Source organism: Gracilinanus agilis, chromosome 4 (genome assembly GCF_016433145.1).
Source record: "Gracilinanus agilis isolate LMUSP501 chromosome 4, AgileGrace, whole genome shotgun sequence".
NCBI classification, from domain to species: Eukaryota; Metazoa; Chordata; class Mammalia; order Didelphimorphia; family Didelphidae; genus Gracilinanus; species Gracilinanus agilis.
In genome coordinates, this window is record NC_058133.1 from 12,284,243 (window position 1) to 12,305,362 (window position 21,120).

General features: G+C 40.5%; 1 protein-coding gene across 1 annotated transcript in view; it reads right to left on the minus strand.

Moving 5' to 3' along the window:
- DNAJC6 (DnaJ heat shock protein family (Hsp40) member C6) overlaps positions 1 to 21,120 on the minus strand; it is a 121,791-nt gene that overhangs the window by 4,917 nt on the left and 95,754 nt on the right. The window contains exons 7-11 of the mRNA XM_044674765.1: positions 17,146 to 17,222; positions 16,047 to 16,166; positions 14,029 to 14,292; positions 10,290 to 10,432; positions 3,762 to 3,938 (exon numbers count right to left, since the gene is read on the minus strand). Of these exons, the coding sequence (XP_044530700.1) occupies positions 3,762 to 3,938; positions 10,290 to 10,432; positions 14,029 to 14,292; positions 16,047 to 16,166; positions 17,146 to 17,222 (781 nt within the window). The remainder of the gene's footprint in view (positions 1 to 3,761; positions 3,939 to 10,289; positions 10,433 to 14,028; positions 14,293 to 16,046; positions 16,167 to 17,145; positions 17,223 to 21,120) is intronic.

Here is a 21,120-nt window from a genome sequence, read left to right on the forward strand (position 1 = left end):
TATAGTATAGTATAGTATAGTATAATATAATATAATATAATATAATATAATATAATATAATATAATATAATATAATATAATATAATATGTCTCTAAATCTGCATGCCCTCAGAAGAATTCTCAAGGATAGGGAATAATAGAAAGGACAATAAGTTTAGAGCTGTAACTAGCAACCTTTGTACTCAGGGAGTGTGTCAGGAATTATGCTAGGCTCTGGAGGTACAAAGAGTAAAACCAAACCGTCCCTGCCTTCAGGGAGCTTACCCTCTTCCTGAGAGGGGTGCAAGCAATGTTAAAAGTGGTCATTGAAGGTCACTGAGGTTTGTGCGTGAGGAGAATGGAATCCCCAGGACATCCATCAGAAGGTTGTTCCTGGAGAGGCTGTGAGAATAGGGTGGGATGCTGGAGAAACCAGGGAGTAGGATGCGTGGGGACGAGAAGCATCTAACTTGGGAGCAGCCAGCAGGGAGAGGAAGATGCCACTTAGTACTTTCTGTTTTTTCAAAGTTTGTTTTCTATCTGGGACTTCATCACCCAGCGAGCAAATGCCTTCCCTCAGTGCAGAATCAGTCGCCCAGAACACCGAGAGATGCATTGATTTGCCAAGGGTTAGAAAGACAATAAATATCAAAGGCAGAACTCAGAACAAGCTTTTCCTGACCTTGAGGCTCTGCATCGATCCAGTCATACTGCTTTGGCCCCTTCTTATTATCATTAAATATTCTTACCGACTAGGTACTCTAAGCAGTCATTGGTAGGCTACCATCCGGCTAGCAGTGTGATCAATACCCTTGAAGTTTTGGTGAACTGCCCCAAAGCCCTGGTCTCCCCATTACAGATAAGAAGGCAGATTTAATTTCTCAATAGAGAACTCTCAGCAGCCCCACCAAAACCCACATTTTGAATTTTGGAGAACAGTGTGGCAACTCCCTAAGGGCAGGGACTACTCTGGTTTCCTTTCTTTCCTTTATATCACCAGTGCTTGGCACACAATACACACTTAAAAAAACCCCTCTATCTTCCATCTTAGAATCAATATTTTGTTTCAAAGCAGAAGAGTAGGAAGGGCTAGACAATAGGGTTAAATGACTTGCCCAAAGTCATACAGCTAGGAAGAGTTCAAGGTTAGATTTGAACCTAGGACTTCCCATCTCTAGGCTTGACTCTCAATCCTAGCTCATAATATGTACTTGATAAATGTTCTTTGATTGGTAGATTAATTAATAAATGGCTATGCACAAAGAACAGATGATACTTTCTTTTTCCCTGATCTCCCATGTCTTCAAATTCCCATATTTACTTTTCTAAAGGACATTCTCCATTTTTCATGGTGGATTGGTTTATCATGAGGCAGGACTCAGGACATGGTTTTCCTGACTTCAAGGTTCTCCATCCATCATGTCTTAATGTTTCCTAGTAGCTTCTTGTTATTAAGAATTATCCTTACTAACTAGGTGCTACAAACAGTAGCTGGTAGTCAAGCTTTTAGCCTGAAGGCATATAGGCAGGACAGTGGATTAAGCCTGAATATGGAGGAGTCAGAAAGACTTGAGTTCAAATCCTGTTTCATACTAGCTTTGTGATGCCGAGTAAATTCCTTGCCCTCTTTCAGGCTTATCTGAAAAATGATCCATAAATAATAGTACTTACTTCACAGGGTGTGGGAAGCCAATAAGAGAAACAGAGTCTCAAATAGATAAAAATCTGAGACTCCTCTTTTGAACCCCTTTGTGATCCTTGTGATTTCTTGTTGAAAAGTATTGTGGCCTTATTGAAAAGCTTTAAGCTCTTAGCAAACCAATAGTCAAGAGGTTAACATTCTTCCCCTTTGGTCAGAAATGCAGCCAAGGCCAAAACCTTAGTTTAGCAGGGCATTTGCCCCTGAGAAAAGTATTCTCAGACTTAGCTTGCTGATAATCAGGCAGCTGAAGGTCCAGCCTGGTTCTTATCTTCACCTTGAAGTTTCTGAGTTTCTGAGTGTTGTCTAAACTCATTGCAATGTCTACAGAGCTGTAAAACTCTCTCTGTGCTTGTGGGTGGAAGGGAGTTTGAATGTTCATATATAATACATTTGTGACTCAATGGCACTTCAGAGAAGCAACTATGAGTTAACAGTCAAGATCATCTCCCATGTCCAGTTATTTCCTTATCAACTAAGCCTTCTTTATCAGATTATCAGAGATGATAAATAGATCTGGACATTTGACCAAGTACCTAATGATGCCTTTAGAAATCTAATGGAACACCAAATATAAATCAATAATAAAACCTTATTCAAGTGCCAGTATCTATGTTCTTATTGTTATCATTATCATTACTTTTTCATCTCTTTGAGTTAAGCAAATGAAGTTGCTTCTCATTGGCCCATCGGTTGGGATCAGTTACTAGAAGAGGCATGATGGGGAATAAAACCTCAAATATATGCCTTACAAGCCCGCTCCTTGGGTCTTACTTTAACCATGCTGCCATCTTGTTTGAGTTGATGCCATTTAGGAGAGCAACATGGTTCATTCCAGTCTGTTATTCTTGCTAGTCAAGTGGTTTGGGATGTTTTCTCTCCTGCTAAACATAAATAGAGGTAGGACTTGCCTCCAAGTTCCTTGGAGTACTCAGAAGTGTTCTAAGCAACTAAGACTCTAAGATGCATACCTCCATTTCTAGAGCAAGCTTCCTCACCCAGAAGTTCTAGACTATCAGTGAAATCTAGAGTCCACTCCCAGCTCCTATACCTGAACGACACAGCTGCCAACATGCAGATGTGTAGGGATCAACAAGAAGAGAAGTTGACATTTGTGAACTCCTGGAGAGAGAGGGCTGCTTGGTTTACACTTTGGGCCTTCAGTACCTAGCTTAGTGGTTTGTGCATAGTAGGTGTCTGAAAAATATTTGTCAACTGGATAGAAATTACTTTAGAAGTTACTCACTTGACCCTATGTATTCACTGCAATTGGGGAAAATCAATCAATTGATCAAAAGCACCGATAAAGCCCCCAACCTGGGGATACAAAGACAAAATGATACGGCCCCTGCCCTCAAGCAGCTTACATTCTACTGGAAAAGACAATGCATACACAAATAAATACCTACAAAATATATGTAAGATCCTAGGTGCTGGCAGAAGGGGGGAAGGGAAGGGAACAAGCATTTAGTAGTACCTACTATGTGCCAGGCACTGTGCTAAGCCCTTAAACAATTATCTCACAGATAAGATCACAGAGCCTACATACCTTGGTCTTGACTTTCATTCTTCTAAAGGCCACATCATGGAAGGTTAAACCCTTTCAGTTCTGGAGCTCCTTCCCTGGGGCTCATGTGACTTCAGTTGAAGATATGGACCACTATATGGACCAACTGACCCTCTCCCCTCTATGTATGTCTCCCTTATTATATTATAAGGCCCATGAAGGAAGGGACTGTTTTATTATTGTAAAGATAATAGAATACAAAATAAATAAAATATTATAAATATATTCTAGAACCATCTAACGTGCTTGGAACAATAGTGAGCCCTTAATAAGTGATTTGTGATTCATCTATTTATTCTATCTCTTTATTTATCTCTTTACTCATTCAGTCATGGATTTGTTTATTCATTCATTAAAATTTGCAAGGTGGAGAGGATGAGACAGCCTGTGGCGTAGGACATGCTCATTCCACGCTTAGGATGACAAAAATGCAAGAGTGCAAAGCAAACCAGAAAGTGGGGACCTTCCCAGAAGAACATGGGTGACCTTTACCCAACTTCCTCCCCTTCTACTCACTTTGTCTGGATGGACCACGAGCACGGCCCGCCGGTAAACCTTCTTCACCTGCTCGGGGGTGACCAGGTCAGCCATGCCCACCGGCTTCCACTTGGTCTCTCCCGCCCACAGCACCGTATGCATGGTGGAGAGCAGCGCCCTGATGTTTCTCTCCTTCCCTTCAATCCATTCCAGGATCTGCAAATGAAGAAATAGAATTTGGCGCCCATCCTTGCAACGACAAAGATCCTTCTACTACCGGGGAGGCAGCTGAGTGTCGGGGTCCATAGGATGTGATTAAGAGCTGCTGTAAGAGAGAGTAACTCAATGTACATTCTTAGGAAATCATCAAGGCACAGACAATAGTGGATTTAATGTCAGGAAAACCTACATCAAAATTCCAGTCCTTCCATTTATGATGGGCAAGTCAGTGAACCCCTCCGACCCTCAGTTTTCTCATCTTTATAAAGGGAATCATCCTACTTGACCAAGAAATGCCCAGGATAGACAGACTGGGATAGGTTGCAATCTGTGTTATTGGAAGGAACTTCCTAAATATAGCATAGATCTAACTGAGTACTGAGTCCCTGCTTCCGAAGGCTGTGTGACCCTGGGCTGGTCACTTAACCCCCATTGCCTAGTCCTTACCATTCTTCTGCCCAATACACAGAATTAATACTAAGAGAGAAGGTAAGGGTTAAAAAAAAAAGTCTGTGAGGCCCAAATGAGAAAATATGATGTGATTAATTGGCACCATTTAGAGTTTTTAAATTTGCAAAGCATTTTAAATATTCCATTTCATCTATCAATAGAACAATGGATTCGGAGGTCGGAAAACCTAGGTTCAAATCCCGCCTTAGACATTTACTGGGCGTGTGAGTTTAAGGAAGTCACTTAATCAGTCTCATGAAGTCTCAGTTTCCTCTTTTGTAAAATGAGGGGGTTGAACTCAATGCCTTCAGAAGGACTTTTGCAAGTCAGCTTCCAGTGATAGGAAACTAAATCTAGGACTAAATGGTCCTATGAAGAATCCCAGAAAATGAAATGAAATTGGAAGCAGAGGTGGGAGCCAGACTGATGGTCACAACATACCTGACGGAGGAGTTTATATTTCATTCCAGAAACAATAAGAACATAGAAATAAAAAAGCAAAACAATTCAGGCCCTCAGGGAGCTTATATTCTAATAGGGAAAGTAACAATCTAAGGGAATGGGTTGACTTATAAAGAGTGTGCTATGGGAATGAACATTCCCATTTTCCAGATAAGGAAAGGGGTTCAGAGAGTTAAATGTCTCGCCTAGTATTAGTTCTATATTTAATAAGTAAAGGAGCAGGATTCACACCCATAGCTTCCATCGACCGCACGTCCAGATGCTACACCGAGCTATTGTTCTATGTAAACAAATCAAATTATAAACTTTGAAGATATTATTAAAATGCCAGTTGCTGTTAATAATTTAAAATAGCTCTTCTCAGCATGTGGGTCTCATACGAAATCTATATTTTTAAATACAAAGAAAAGCTTCCATTACAGAAATTCGTTGTTTAATGAAACTAGTAGGGAAAAAGGTTCTGTGCAGAGAGTCAATAAGAGACAATTCACAAAATGAAAATCGGGGAGCCCAAGGCAATGAAATCATCTGACGATTATGATCATGAACCCAGGGAAAAAAGGGACCTCAAAGGCTAATAAGTCTGACTCTCTTATTTTATAGAAGAAGAAACTGAAGCCCAGGGACCTTAAAGGACTTGACCAAGGTCACATAGTCATAAATTCCCAAATCAGAGAATCATCAGAGGATACTGGACCAAGGAGCTTAAATGGGCCTTGTCGTTCTGTTGATTTAGTCACGTCTGACTCTTTGTGACCCTATTTGGGGTTTTCTTGGCAAAGATATCAGAGTAGTTTACCATTTCCTTCTCCAGCTCATTTTACATATGAGGAAACTGAGGCAAATGGAGTTAAGTAACTTGACCAGAGTCATACAACTATTATGTATCTGAGGCTGGATTTGAACTTAGGTCTTCTTGACTCTAGGTTTGGTGCTTTATCCAACTGCATCAACTAGCTACAGTTCCCCTTATTTCATAATTGAAGAAACTGAGGCTTCAAGAGGTCAAATGACTTGCCTAAAGTCATATGGGAAATAAGTGAGAGATGTTGGATTTCAACCCAGATCCTCTGGCTCCGGAGCAGTATTATTACCACTAGATGCTGTTACAATCAGCATCTAAAAGCTATAAAGCTTGTCATAGAATCACAGATTAAGACGGAACTTTAGTGGCCATCGAGTCCAATCAGTCCCTCATTACAACATCTGACAAGTGGTCATCCAGTCTTTCTTTGAAGACTTTTAGGGCAGGGGGATGCACTAAGCTACTTACACAGCTCATTCCATTCTGGGAACAAAGACCCACCTTCTTAATACTGAGACATCATTAATTCTACTGTATGGATGTGAGTCACAGAGCCCAAGAGTTTCCAAGAAATGAAAAATGAGCAGGTACCTCTTAGAGGACAAGGGGGAGGCTTATGGAGGGGGGGGGGTCACAGATGGCTATAATATCTGACAAATAAAGAACCACATGGAACTGGAGTAAGGGGTAAAGAGAAATGGATGCCTGTAAAAAAAAAAAAATGGACTAACCATATGGAGTGCTTGAGAATATACCTGGCCAGGAGCTTGAGTTGTCCACTCATACCCTCCTCATATCAAAAAAGAGAATGAGGAGCAGGTAAGTGGCTCAGTGGATAGAGAGCAGGTCTATAGACAAAAGGTCTTGCATTCAAATCTAAACTCAGACATTTCCTAGCTGGATGACCCTGGGCAAGTCATTGGTCCCTTATTGTCTAGCCTTTACCACTCTTCTTCTCTGGAACCAATAACTAGTATTGATTCCAATATGGAAGGTAAAGATTATAAACTTTTTTTTTTAAAGAAATAGAATAAAGGAAGTCCCCAGTATATTGGATGGACATCCACCCCCATAGAGATTTATGAAAAGATATAGATAAGAATTCCTTTGTATGGGTTGTGGTCTCAATCACAGAGTGGAATATCCAAACACACCCACTGAGGATCTGAGTATCTCTCTCATATGATCCCAATTCTGCCCCTTGAAACCCAGGAAATCAATGCTAATTCCTCTTTGATGCGAAGACATCAGAGTTTGCAAAGGTGAAATTCCAGAGCAAAGTAAAACTAAGTGGCTGTTGGTGTCCTATAGTCACTATTTGGGTAATAACCAAATCATTTTCTCAAGCCTGCTTAGCAGTATGGTTTTCTGAAGTGACCGAGAGGCACAAGATGCCTATCACTTATTCAGTGTCACCCTCACCAATCATTTAATCTTCCAAGGTCTTCAATTTCTTCACTGTCAAGGGAAGATTATACTCCTAATGTGTTTGACAACTGATCTGAGAGTCTGAAATCAAAGAGCAATGTCCCCAGGGCAGAATTAGCTTTTTCCAAAGCAATTCTCCTCTTTAAACCTCAAAACTGAGCTGTCACCTCTCATCATACTCCAAGTGTAAATCTTGGAGTCCTTGAACTGATCTAAACTTCCTGTGGACATTTAGGGCTCCTTGACATTACATTTCCCATATCCAACTGGCTTCCTCTCTTACGTGGTGATGTAAGACAGTTACGTAATAACGTAACAGAAGGATAAATAGTGAGAACTGGCTTGGTACTTCCTCTTTTCTGATTGTGGAGCAGGAACCAGGATGGGAGGAGGAGGTAATGGCGGGTCCTTTTAAACTAACTCTTAACAGACACATGGCTTCATTTTCCTAATGGCTATCAAGAAACCCTTTAAAACTCTAATACTTTTAAGTCTATCCTTTTATATCAATTTTATTTCTTACACAAGAAAACTGAAAGCGAGAAGGTAAGGCAGATAGTCAGAGAGGACTTTGGAATCTGGCAGTAAGTGCATGAGAGGTTTGTTTGTTTGTTTAAAACAATGAGCAAATGGCAGTGAGAGGCAGCCGCCCCACTGGAGTCTCGCCTAATTCCCCTCCAAACCCCTTGACTTTTCATATAGAATTTTGGAGCATCAGAGCCAACAAAAGGTTAGAATGGGACATACTTTTTTCTGCTCATCTTAGGAGGTCAACATGAGAAGTCTGTGACATTGAGGTGGAAGCCAACCTGGAACACATACCCAGCTGGACCAGTGGTGAGCGTTGGGCAGTCCCTGCTCTAGCAGTAGCTTTGGGAGCTCTCCATTCAGAAATAGTAAAGGATTCAGACAACTGATGAGAAAGAGATTACACAGGACCCATTGCTGGCACTGGGCATAGCTGGCACTGATTGGAATCTCTATTGCCCTTGTATAGTTTTGAGTCCCATTTATAAGGTAGAGAAGAACCCTGGGTATCAGACACAAGGAATCAGGGATCCTGACTGAAGTTCCAATATAGGGAGGAATACTAGCAACTATAGGGGAACAGGGGCCCTTCCTGGGGAAAGACCAGAGTGCATACAAGGAGAGCAGTGACCATACCTCTTCCAGGATCACACCACTTTGGAAGCACCAAAAACTTGCAGACCTCTAGAACTAACTATGAAAATAGTAGCTTGGAAAAACCCAAAGCTTGCGACAGATCCTACCCACTTCCAAGTGCACAGAGCCTGAATTCAATGTAACAATCAAAGTCAAGATATAGGATGGAAAAAAATGAGCAAACAATAAAAAAGAACTTAGCCATAAAAAACTACTATGGTGACAGGGAAGACAAGGGACCTAAACTCAGAAGACGACAACAATGTGAAAATAGCCACAACCAAAGCCTCAAAGTAAAATGCCGATTGGATACAAGCCCAACAAGAATTTCTGGGAGAGTTAAAGAAAGAAATAAGAATGGTAGGGAAAAAACTTGGAAAAGAAATGAAAGTGATGCAAGATAATTATGAAAAAAGAATTAACATCTTGGTAAAAGAGGCACAAAAATAATGAAGAAAATATTTGGCCTAATGACAAAAGAAACACAGATTTACTGAAGAAAATAAAAAGCAAAATTGGTCAACTAGAAAATGAAGTACAGAAGCTTCTGAAGAAAATAATTTCTTAAAATTTAGAACTGGGCACCTAGAAGCTAATGTCTCCATGGGACATCAAGAAACAATCAAAGTCAAAAGAATAAAAAAATGGTAGAAAATGTGAAATATCTCATTGGAAAAACTACTGGCCTGGGGCAGGTAGGTACCTCAGTGGATTGAGAGCTAGGCCTAGAGAAGAAAGGTCCTGAGTTCAAATATGGCCTCAAATACTTCCTAGATTTGTGAACCTGGACAAGTCACTTAACCCCCATTGCCTAGTCCTTACTGCTCTTCTGCCTTGGAACCAATACACAGTACTGATTCTAAGATAGAAGGTAAGGGTTTTAAAAAAAATTATTGGCCTAGAAAACAGGTCAAGGATATATAATTTAAGAATTATTGGTCTACTTAAAAACCATGATCAAAAAAAAGATTCTAGACATCATATTTTAAGAAATTATCAAGGAAGGGGCAGCTAAGTGGCTCAGGGTATTAAGAACCAGGCCTAGAAATGGGAGGTCCTGGGTTCAAATCTGGCCTCAGATACTTCCTACCTGTGTGACCCTGGGAAAGTCACTTAACCCTCATTGCCTAGCCCATACTACTCTTCTGCCTTGGAACCAATATACAGTATCAATTCTAAGATAGAAAGTAAGGTTTAAAAAAAAAAAGAAATTATTTAGGAAAACTGATCCAAAGGATAAAATATAAATTGAAAGAATCCACCAACTAACTCTTTTCTTTTTAAACTCTAACCTTCGAGTTAACTTAATGAATATAATCCTTAGGGCTGGGGGAAGGGGAGAGGAGGGGAATGGATTTACTGACATAAAGAGCTTTCAAGCATTCCTTATAAAAACACCAGAGCTGAATAAAAAATTTGACATTCAAACAAAAGACTTGAGAGAAGAAAAAAAAAAAAAAAAAAAAAAAGAAAAGAAAAAGGAAAAGGAAAAGGAAAAAAGGAAAAAGAAAAAAGGTAAATATGGAAGAGAAATTATAAAAGATCCAATAAAATTAAACTTCTATATTCCTAAATGGAAAGATAATCAATGTAATTCCTAAGAACTCTACAAGTATTAAGACAAAGGGCAAAGGTATAAGTTAATTATGTTGGGATGATTTCAAAAAAATGAAGAAGTGAGAAAGAAGGATGCATTGGGAGAGAGGGGAAGGGAGAGGTAGAATGGAGGAGATTCTCTCTCATATAAGAGGGAAAGGAAGGGCTTTTCCAAAGGAGAGGGAAATGTGGGCATACAATGCTTGATCCTCACTCTTGAAATTTGTTCAAAGAGGGAAAGGGTATAGGAGATATGAAGAGGAAGTGATAAAAGCAATAGCTCCTCTAGCCCTATCCCATTCAAATAACTGAGCCTTGCACTCAGTCCCTTCTTTTTCTAAATCTAATTAATGCTTTTACTAAATCATACCAGCAACTCTAGGCAGGAAGGACATATGTTTGGTGGGACCTGACCAGCCGATTATTTCTAGCTCTTTTCTTACCTTCAGTTTCTCAGGGTCCATTTCTTTTGCCATTTCTTCCTTTCTCATTTCAGCTATTGTTCTAGGTCCCTTTTTATCTTTGTGAGCATTGAAGCCTTGACCAGACAGAAGGTCTTCAAAATCAGCTGTTTTTGATTTCCCCTCTATAAAATAAGAAAGCAATAATTAAATTATCCCCATATCCATAATCCTTCTTCCACACCACTAAGAAACATATACATTCACATAGAATACTTTTTTTATTTGGCCTCTACATTGTATGAAGCAGAAAATGACTTGGCCTCGTTCCACAAAGACACAGTTGCCATTGTATCTTAATTTCATGACTCAGAATCGTGGAGCTGGCAAAGAACCTTTGAGATAATCTAGTATGATGATGTCACTTTACAGTGAGATATGCTGTATAAATAAACTAAGGGAGGAGAAAGGAGGTGAGTTGGGAGAAGGAGAAGGAAAGAAATGGTAAGGAGAATAAAGAAACAGAGAAAGAAAGGGAAAGGAATAGAGGAAGAGGAGAGGAAAGAGAGAGAGGATGGGAAAGGGGATGAAAGAAGGAGAAAAAGGGAAAGTGGTGAAAGAAGTAGATAGATGAAAAGAGATGAGGGGAGGGAGAAGGAAGAGAGAAGACTGACTTCCTATAATTCTCCAATAGTGATTAGTTCAAATGTTCTCTCTCTCTTCCAGCCCTACTTTTGGGTAGTCCCTACATTGCCCTTAACAGAAAACAGTACTTTCTACTTTACTAAAAAAAAAAAAATCAATAAATACAGACCATTCACTATGAGCTTCCTCTTCATCTCTTCCTCACTCATCAAAAATACCCTTCATCATCCCAGTTCTCTCCCATTTTGGCTCTAGTCTCAGAGGAAAATCCAGTTTTTCTGCTCAAGGACAACCTTTCTTCCTGTACCTTTGGTCACATTCTCCCCTTTCTCCTCTGGGGACTTTCCAGTGTCTTCTCTCTATAATTATCTCCAGTTTATCCTATATGCGTCTTATTTTCTCCCTCAGTAGATTATGGGCTCCTTGACAGCAGAGGATTTTTTTTTTTTTGCTTTCTTTGTACCCCTGGCACTTAGCACAGTGCCTACAAGGAGATGCTTAGTAAGTAACTGCTGACTTGACTTGACTCCTTTGAACATTTATTCTTTCTACAACTTCAACTTCACCCTAAATAGAGATTTTTTCTGCTACCTCTGAACATGCTCAGGTTTCCTCAAAACATTAAAATCTATTACTTGATCCTCTTGCTCCCTCAAGGTAATGTCTACATATCTTCTCTCCTTACAGAAAGTCAAACTCCAAGAAAGGGTCCTCTGCATTCATTGCCTCTTCTTCCATATCACCTATTCACTTCTCATCAGAAATGTTTGGAAATTCTCTATTTCACTAAAAATCTTCTTTTTTCCCCTATAGGATTACATTTACTTTTGCTGGGTAAGTTACTCTTGGTTGTAAGCCTAGATCTTTTGTCTTCTAGAATTTCATATCCCCCAATTCTTCACTCCTTTAGAGTGGTGGTTACTAAATCCTGACTAGCTCCTTAGCATTCCTTCTTTTGCCTACTTGCAGTATTTTTTCTTTGACTTAGGAGTTCTGGATTTTGGCTATAGTATCATGGGTGTTTTCATTCTGGAGGTGATGGCAGATTCTTTCAATTTCTATTTTATCCTCTGGTAGGAGTTCTAGGCAGTTTTCTTTTATGATTTCTTCAAGCTAAGGATCTATTTTTTATCACATTTTCCAGGTAATCCAGTGATTGCAAAATTCTCCTTCCTCAATTTCTTCCATTTTTTTCAGTCTTTTCCCTTTATTTTAATATTTTTGGATGCCTCATGGAGTCATTAGCTTCTATTTAGTCAATTCTAATTTTAAGGCCAAGGGAAGAGAGTGTAGCCATTAATTTGAAAGTACTAAAGGAATCAAAGTGGATGGGGACAGAAAAAAGCCATCCAATTTAGTAAAGAGATGATTTAGTACCTTTGAGAGAGAAATTTTGGTCAAATGGTAGAGATAGAAGTCACCTTACAAGTGGTTGACTGGGCAAGTCAAGATGGCAGAGAAAAGGAAGAAGTATAGCTTAGGTCATCTGCCAAATCTCCTCCACAAAGACCTAGAAAATGCACCAGATCAGATTCTACTGTGGAAATCCAAGAAAAAGTCAAGTTTTTTTTTTTTCCAGCCCAGAGAAGCTTAAGGAAACAGAAAAGTTAGCAGACACTGGGAATGAGATCTGGTTAGAAATCTGTGCAGAGCATTCCAGTGTCCAGGGACTTTAAAAGAGCTGAGACTGGATGCAGGGGGCAGGAAGAAATCTCAGGAGATCCCTGGCTTAATGCAGGGTGCAAGAATAGGCCCTGGCATCTTTGGTGCCCATTACCCAGTTCTGGGTCACAGATTCAGTGGAGAGAGGAGTGGTCTCAGAGGAACAGTCACTAAGTGAGACCTTTGCTGCATTCTACACAAGGATCAAGTTCCAGAAACAGACAGTGGCTATATGACTCTGGTCTTAAAAGCAGAGGCAGCCTTTTTTAGTCTCCAGTTTTGTCACTCTTAAATGGTAGAACTTTCCAACATAATAATGGCAAAGTCTAGCAGCAGTCTACTGAAATGACCAACCACGCACAAGCCAACAGACCTAAATCTGGGTCAAGAACTTGCAGAACTCAAACCAGGAGGGCAATGACCTGACTTCATCAGGACTACATCACTCTGGAAACCCTGAAAGTCTACAGCTCTCCAACTTGAACTAGAAAAGCAGCAGAAGAATAGGAGGACACGTGCTCGGGCCAGGCTTTCTTCCCTTAAGTGCTCAGAGCCCAGCACTAACACAATATCCAGTTAAGAAATAAGGTGGAAGAATTCACAAATAAAAAAAGAATTCCACCCTAAAGAGCTATTATGACAGAAAGCTTGAAACTCAAACCAAAAAGAAGAGAATGACTCACAAATATCTAAAAGCAAAGTCTAAAAGAAAAAAGTAACTTGTGGACACAAGTTCAACTGGAGTTCTTGGAAGAGTTAGAGGTTTTTTTTGGAGTGGGGGGGGGAGGTTCAGAGCTATTATTGATTTTGCAAGCCAAGTGAGTGCTATGGAAGAAAGATATGAAGAGAATTTATACCTTGAAACAAGAGATAAACACTAACCCTATGAGGTAGGTGATAATGGTATCTCTACCCTGATTTTCCAGATTGGAATTCTGGTCTTCCTGATTCCTTGTTCAGCAAGCAATCTACCACATGATGGAGCTCTCTCAATACTCCTCTCCCACCTTCTTTTATACTTCATTGGGACTTCACTTGAGTTCCCAGACTGGACCATCTTAGAGAAATGGCTACTGATCTAGTTTATATGGGTTCAACTGCCTGATCTATGTTTAAGAGAAGCCTTCCAAAGGTACCCAACAGACCACAAAATCTGGTGATAAAAACTGCCAAAATAGAGGATATTCACATGCTTTTAATTCAGAAACAAACGAAGATCAGAACGGTGACTTTGAAGTTCCCAGCCTTCTCACTTTTCCCTCTTTCCAAAAAAATTACTTGTTACCCTTAAAAACTCAGAAATTAAGTGAATTTTCTTCTCGCTTGTTTCCCCCAATTTCTCATCTTAATACTCTCTCTCCTCCTTTCTCTCTTCTGTTCCCTCTTCCCCCCTCCAACTCCCCCACACATTCACTCTGAACACCAGAACACAAAACATGCACGCAAGCATCACGTTCAAATTGAATGGCATTACCCAAATTAGAAGGTCCTTTTCCACGGTCATTCTGACCACTTGGCATTGACGAGAAGCTGACGTTGTAGTTTGGTCTGTTCTGGGGAGAGGCGTGGGGCATGCTGGTCTGTGACTTGGATTGAGTTTGCTGCCATGAGTAGCCAGACCCCTGCTGCCATCCCCCACCCATTGGCTGGGGAGATGGCTTCTGTGGTGAGCTAAGTGGAGGGAATCCTCCCCCTAACCCAGTTGGTGTGGTGGGCTTGCTAGCAAATGCAGAACTACCTGCAATGAAAGGGGAAAAGCACACATTTTTGGCCATCGCTTAGCTATTTTTTGCAGCTCACATATTCACAGGAATCATGTCATCAATTCAGTGAACGTTACCTTGGTTACAAAAGGGTCCAACTGGAAAAAGCTAGGATATTTCCTAATATCCTAATATGTTCGTGTGTCCTGCTGAAACTTTGGTTATTATAGCTAAATTATATAATAATTGTGATTTATAAGATAAATCATAAAATTAGACATTCGAAGGGAATTTTGGATCATTGTTGAGTCACTTCAGTCATGTCTGACTTTTTGTAACCCTATTTGGGGTTCTCTTGGCAAAAATACTGAGTGTCTTGCCATGTATAATGAGTCTCCAGCTCATTTTATAGATGAGGAAACTGAGGCAAACAAGGTTAAGTGACTTGTCCAGGGTCACATAGCTAGGAAGTATCTATGGCCAGATTTGAACCTAGGAGCTTCCAACTCCAGACCTGGTGCTCTATCCACTGTGCCACCTAATTGTTCCTTTAATAAGGTCTTATTAATCAAGAACTGGGTCATCAATTCTTGATCAAGGTCTAATTGTGTCGGCGAACCTTCAAAGTCATCTAATCTAATCTCTACTTTTTAAAATTAATGAATTGAAATACAGAAAGAGGAAACATGAAAGTAGTCTGTTAATAGTAAAGATGGAATTTGAATCCAGATCTCTTGCCTCCCTGTTGACAGATCCACCCATCCCCAATACTATAGAGAGTCTGTTACTTATATTTTCATTTTATCATAAAAGTAACCAGAACGGTGGGAAATGCCTCTTTATCATAAGCCCAGCAAATTCTCATGAAACTAAGCATTTTTCAGGTGTGGCAGATGACTGCTTGCTTTTCTTTGCCCCTCCTTCAAATCTAAGACAGGCACCTTGGCACAAGGGATAGAGCCAGTCTCAAATCCAAGAAGATGTGGGTTCAAGTCCTTTCTCTGGGACATACTGGTTGTGTGATCTTGGGCAAGTCACTTAAACTCTGAGGACTCTGGCCAGTTCTCAAAGAGTTGCAGAGTAGGAATCAACCTGCTTTGGGAGAAGGAGTTTCCTCATCCAGAAACTCCAAATCTCAATGAGATCCCAGATCTAGTCCCTAACTCTCTCCTTCCAAATGCTCATACAGAGTTAAAGCATGGTGTATCCCGACAAATCACTGGCTAGGTACCTTTGAAAGAAGTTAACCTTGGTTGCAAATAACACAAATTATAGACCTGCAAAACATTTCTTAGTCTAGACTCTCTCAAGATGGAATAAAGGTAGGGGCAGATAGGTAGAGATAAAGGACAGAGTGCCAGGTCTGGAGTCTGGAGAACCTGGGTTCAAATTTGGCCTCAGACACTTCCTAGCTGTATGACCCTGGTAGAGTCCCTTGTCTCCAATTGCCTAGCCTTTACCACTCTTCTGTCCTAGAACTGCTACTTATTATCTATTCTAAGACAGAAGTGAAAGGATAGAAAACAACTCTTCCCCCCCCCCAAAAAAATGAAGGAATCTAAAATAGTAATTTCTTAAATAAACTATGACTTCCCCTGAACAAGTGAATGAGTGGCTAGAGGTTATTTGTGTGGTCGCTTTAATCTTGGAATTTCTCTTGACCAGCCTCAGGCATGACAAATGACTGGTCTCACACAATAAATAACAGCCCATCCTAAGACAGATGCAAAATGGAAGAGTTTCATCCATAAGAAGTTATTATTTTGACCTTAACCTGATAAGTTTGCACCAAGGGCGCCAAGGTCAGCAAATGGGTCCAGAGACTGCGGCTTGTTGTGATGCGTGGGGGTGTTGTGCATGGATCCCGTGGGGCTGGTGGCGGCAGATTTGCTTCCCATTCCAAAACCACCTAGAGAAGAAAGTCGAGACATCGGACAATAACCATCCAATATTCATGGCTCGCCATCGCAAGCCCCATTACTCTCTGAGTGCCTCTGTCTCTGGGGATTGTTATGGGCAAAACGGCCTCAGAGGAGAATCCAAAACAAGATTCAGTGACCTGGTACAAGGTTACTGAACAAATACCGTGAGCAGTTCTCCCAAGTGAGCGCTGGAATTGCCTCTCTGTCTTTCTGGCATGGTGGGAAAGAATGGGATTCCAATGGAAGGAATTTATTGTCGTGTTTCCCTCCGGGCATCTCTGCTCTAAACATGCCTGATCCCTTCAGTTATGTCTTCATCTCTGGGGCTCTCCCCATGCCAGCTGTCATGACCCAGTTCAATATTCCTCCAAATAGGCAATAGCAGAAGTAAATAAGATAAACTCTTCAGAACGCTAGAAGATGACAACATCCGTACTCTGGGATGGGATGCTCCCCATGCTTTAGCCTAGTTGGGTTTCCTTTCTTAGCTCCATCATGGTTGAATGGTTGGCTCCCATAGAGTTTATCACATTCTATCCCTCGGACTACTGTCTAACCACAATTCTCCCATCCCATGTTGTGCCGTTGATTTGGGGAACCCAAACGCAAGATTTGACATCTGGTCCCGTTACATGTCTCCTAAGTGGATTCATCTGAACATTCTAGCCTGTTGAGAATTTCCTGGATCAATCCTGACCATCATTCATTGGATTAACTATAGATCTCAATTTCCTGGATCAATCCTGACCATCATTCATTGGATTAACTATAGATCTCAATTTCCTGGATCAATCCTGACCATCATTCATTGGATTAACTATGGATCTCGGCTTTGTATGCCCTGCAGGAAACTCTTCATAGCCCAGAAGGATCCATTTATACATACTTCAGGCACTTTCACTGGCTTTTAAACATCATCTTAAAAATGAAACAAGGTGACTAAAGGACAAATGTGGGGATGATTACCTGGTTTACTGGGCCAATCCCAACCTCCTGAAACATCTGGCTGGATGGAAACAGTGGGCGTGCTGGAAGCTGCCAAATGAAGAGATGTAACAGATCATTAGCTCGTCAGGTGAAAATCTTAAAAGTCTATGAATCAGTATAAGAATTGGAAACCAAACAATTCACTCCTCATGCCCTTTTTGCCTTGAGAAATGTGCCAGATCCATGAGCAAGGGAGACTCCAGATGCTGTTTTAGCTTCTAGCATGATTACATTTTGTGGAGTTTGGGTGATAATAATAACAATAGAATTGTATTTTGTGGAAGGTTTTAGTAATGATAATGATGACAATAATGACAATAAGTAGTAACAGCGATAACACCAATTCATATCCATTTACTTGGTAATATTTGTCTGCCCAGCTCTGGTGCCAAGCCTGAACCTGAATGCATGTGTGGAAACACAATTTAATGAGAATTTAATAAAAAATAATAATTCTATCCATTTCAACTTAGAAAAGACAATTCTAACAATCTGCCTTCCCCTCAGTTCAACCGTAAAACTGCCAAGCAATGTCCAACTGCTCAGAAGCAGCCCTCCCCATCCACGTGGGGCACTGTGGTCTTCTAAATATTCTCCTAAATATTCTCTTCTAAATATTCTAAATATTCTCACTCAAAAGAGGATGTTTTAGGATATTATCTACTTCACTGAGGTCCAAAGTCCTTCCCCATAAATGACCTTGTTTTCATCTTGTATTTGCTCTAGGGATATTCCTCTAAGTATATATTATCTCTACTAGCTGAATTTGTCCTTACCAAGCAGAGGGGGTTTGTTATTTGCTTTTGGGTCTGAAGCTTCTGGTGCTTAATAAATGCTCAACTGATAAGCGGGAAGTAAAAGAAGCTAAGCCCTGGAGAGCAAAGGGAAATTCAAAGACTTGTTTCATTTCCATCCCACCAAGATCCTCACCAAGTTTAAAATAAACACGACCACATCTCTTATTCAACTCCATCATGTCCAGATCATTAACAAGCATTTATTAAGCAGCTATTATGAGTCAGGTTCTATGCTAGGCACTGGGGATAAAAAGACAACATTACCTGCCCTCAAGGAGCTTACAGTGTGGCCAGGGGAGACATGTCCTTACATGGGTACATGCCAAGAGAGCCTATGTGATGGGGGAACACAGGCACTGAAACCCATGACTGAGTGCTCTTGATCAATAAGTTTGATTAATTGGATTTAATTAATTTATCACTAATTATTATAATTTATATAATGTAATTATAATTAATTTAATTAAAGATCCTGATCAATAAGTTTAAAAACATTAAGAGTAGACCTATAACAACTGCACACAGAAGCTTCTTTATCATTCTTCCAGGGGCAGCAGGCAAGGCATTAATTAGCCATAGCTCACATTTTTGTAAGGTTTGAAGGCCTGCAAATTGCTTTAAATGAATGGTCTCGTTCAAGTCTTGTGAGACAGATACCAGGGGCATTATTTTCATTTTATAGATGATCAATGGAGGCTCAAAAGTCAACTGATTTGTTTACGCTCTTGATATATAACTGCTGACTTATTTTAATAATTGTGCCTTTCCTACTTCAGAAAGGCTCATACATCAAAAGTGGAAAGAACCTAAGAGGCCATTTTTTAAAATTTTACAGATGAGGAAACTGGCTTGCTTTGGTTCATACAAATGGTGAATATTCCAAGGTGGGATTTGAACCTAGGTCTTCCAAGTGCTATGCCCTATCCATTGGCCATCTTAGACCACTTCTGAGTGCTAATTGGTCATAGGTAATATACTAGAAACTACTAACCATCTATCTCCTGGCTTAGGAATAAAGACAAATAAAAGCTTGTCTCCTATAATCCTTAATGGTTAAAAGAGGCCAAAATGGTCCAAAGCATTGCCCATGTGCCCATACCAGTCCCCATCAGAAGTTTTTGTGAGAAATGAAAAACATAATCAAGAGCATGCATAAAAACTGGGAATGTCACAGAAATGTTCAACACAGAGGCCTTTGGCTACATTCATGATTCTATGGAAGGAGCTCTGGAAATGCTTGAGTTCTCTGGTCACTGAAATATAAATCTCCATTTTTTAAAAGAAGACTTTGTTAGCACAATTATTGCAAGCAAGAAGTAGCATTGGGGCGGGCAGGGAAGAGAACAAACTTGAAGGCAGAGCACTTGGGTTGAAAACCTCCTCTATTAATTCCTCTCTTTGAACCTCCAACAGTTCACTTAAGCTCTCTGCCTCAGTTTCTTCCTAAGTACCATGGGGAATGTGGACTAGATGAACCCAAGGTACCTTCCAGCACCATTGTTGTACTTGATGGGTGGAAGCAGGTGCAATGGAGAATCTGTTAACAATTTGAGCTGTCCAGAAGAAGAGCCTGTTTGTCCCCACAAGTAATATGCCCCCCTGTTTCCTTTGATGTCACCAAATGAAGACTGGCTAAACACTCATCAGGAAATAGAAGTTCTCTGAAGGCAGACACTGTCTTAATTGCTTAGCACAGTGCCTAGTGTAATAGGTAAAAATGGTTTGACTAAATCTATGAGTTACAAAAGGTTGTTGTGGTCGCCATTTGTAAAAATTAAAGTTAAGCTATGAGTCAGTAGGCTGTTTGGCAGCTTTATTTACAGCAAAGTAGAGACATTAAAGTGGGAAATATAGGAAGGAGGTAGAAAATATCGCCTAGCTAAAAATACCCTAAGTCCTAATCCTGGTGTCTCTAGACTGCAAATGTGAATCCCACCAGTCCATGAGAGTGTCTCCAGTCAGGCATTCCAACAACCAAAAATGATGCCAAAGAGGCTGAGCTGCAAAGGGAAGTCTCTCGTGCCAAGGAGGCAAGAGTCCCACCCAAGTAAGTGTCCCTCTTTAGCCTGAGTCTCCAATACAGGAAGGCGAATCTTCACCAGAATCCAAAGTCTGGATCAGGAAGCCGAAATCCAAAAAGCCAAAAGATGCTGAAAACCACCGAGAACCGTCAGCGCACATGAGCCTAAGACTGTCAAGAATCCCACCAGAGCTCACACTCCCAAGGCTAAGAGCCACCAAGAAAGAAGAGCCCCAATCTACAATTTTCTCCGCCCATCAGCTCTCCTCATCACATCTCAAGACTCAATCACAGCCTCCCAATTTGCCTAGCACTGCCAGGGGGCAGCAGGGGGCAGTCCTCGTGGCCTTTTAGGGCGTGAACTTACTTTATTAGTGACTTACTAAATGTTACTATGAGGTACTTTAAGTTCTTGATTGATTAACTTAAAATAGACAAAGGGAATAAAAATTCCCTTTCACACTAGCATATAAGAGCTAAAAAAAATGCTTGTTAACTGAACACTTGTGGGCATCATAATATTTGGACATTCTACTTCTCTCACTACAACATCCTATGGTCAATAATCTACATTCTGACACTGGTCTATGTTCTAACATTCAGAGCTCCAAGGTTCCTTCCAACTCCAATGTTCTATATCCTAACATGCTGGGTTCCAAGGTTCCTTCCAACCCCAGCATTCTTTGTTCTATAGGTCCTTCTATCTCAAAATCCTACTACTTTAAAGAACTTAAGCTAGGTAGAAATACAACTACATGCTTGCCTTCATCTATATTTTAAAACTATGTATTGAAAGAAAATAGAAGGGGAAGCTAGGCTAGATAGCATAGTGGATATAGTGGCAGGCCTAGAATCAGAAGGACCTGAGTTCAAATTTGGCCTCAAACCCTTCCTAGCTGTGTGACCCTAGGAAAGTCATTTAACCTCAGTTGTCTGGCCTTTGCTACTCTTCTGTCTTGGAACTGATATTAAGGCATAAAAGGAAGGAAGGAAAGAAGGAAGGAAGGAAGGAAGGAAGGAAGGAAGGAAGGAAGGAAGGAAGGAAGGAAGGAAGGAAGGGAGGGAGGAAGGAAGGGAGGAAGGGAATGAGGTAGGGAGGGAGGAAGGGAAGGAGGGAGGGAGGGAGGGGGGAAGGAA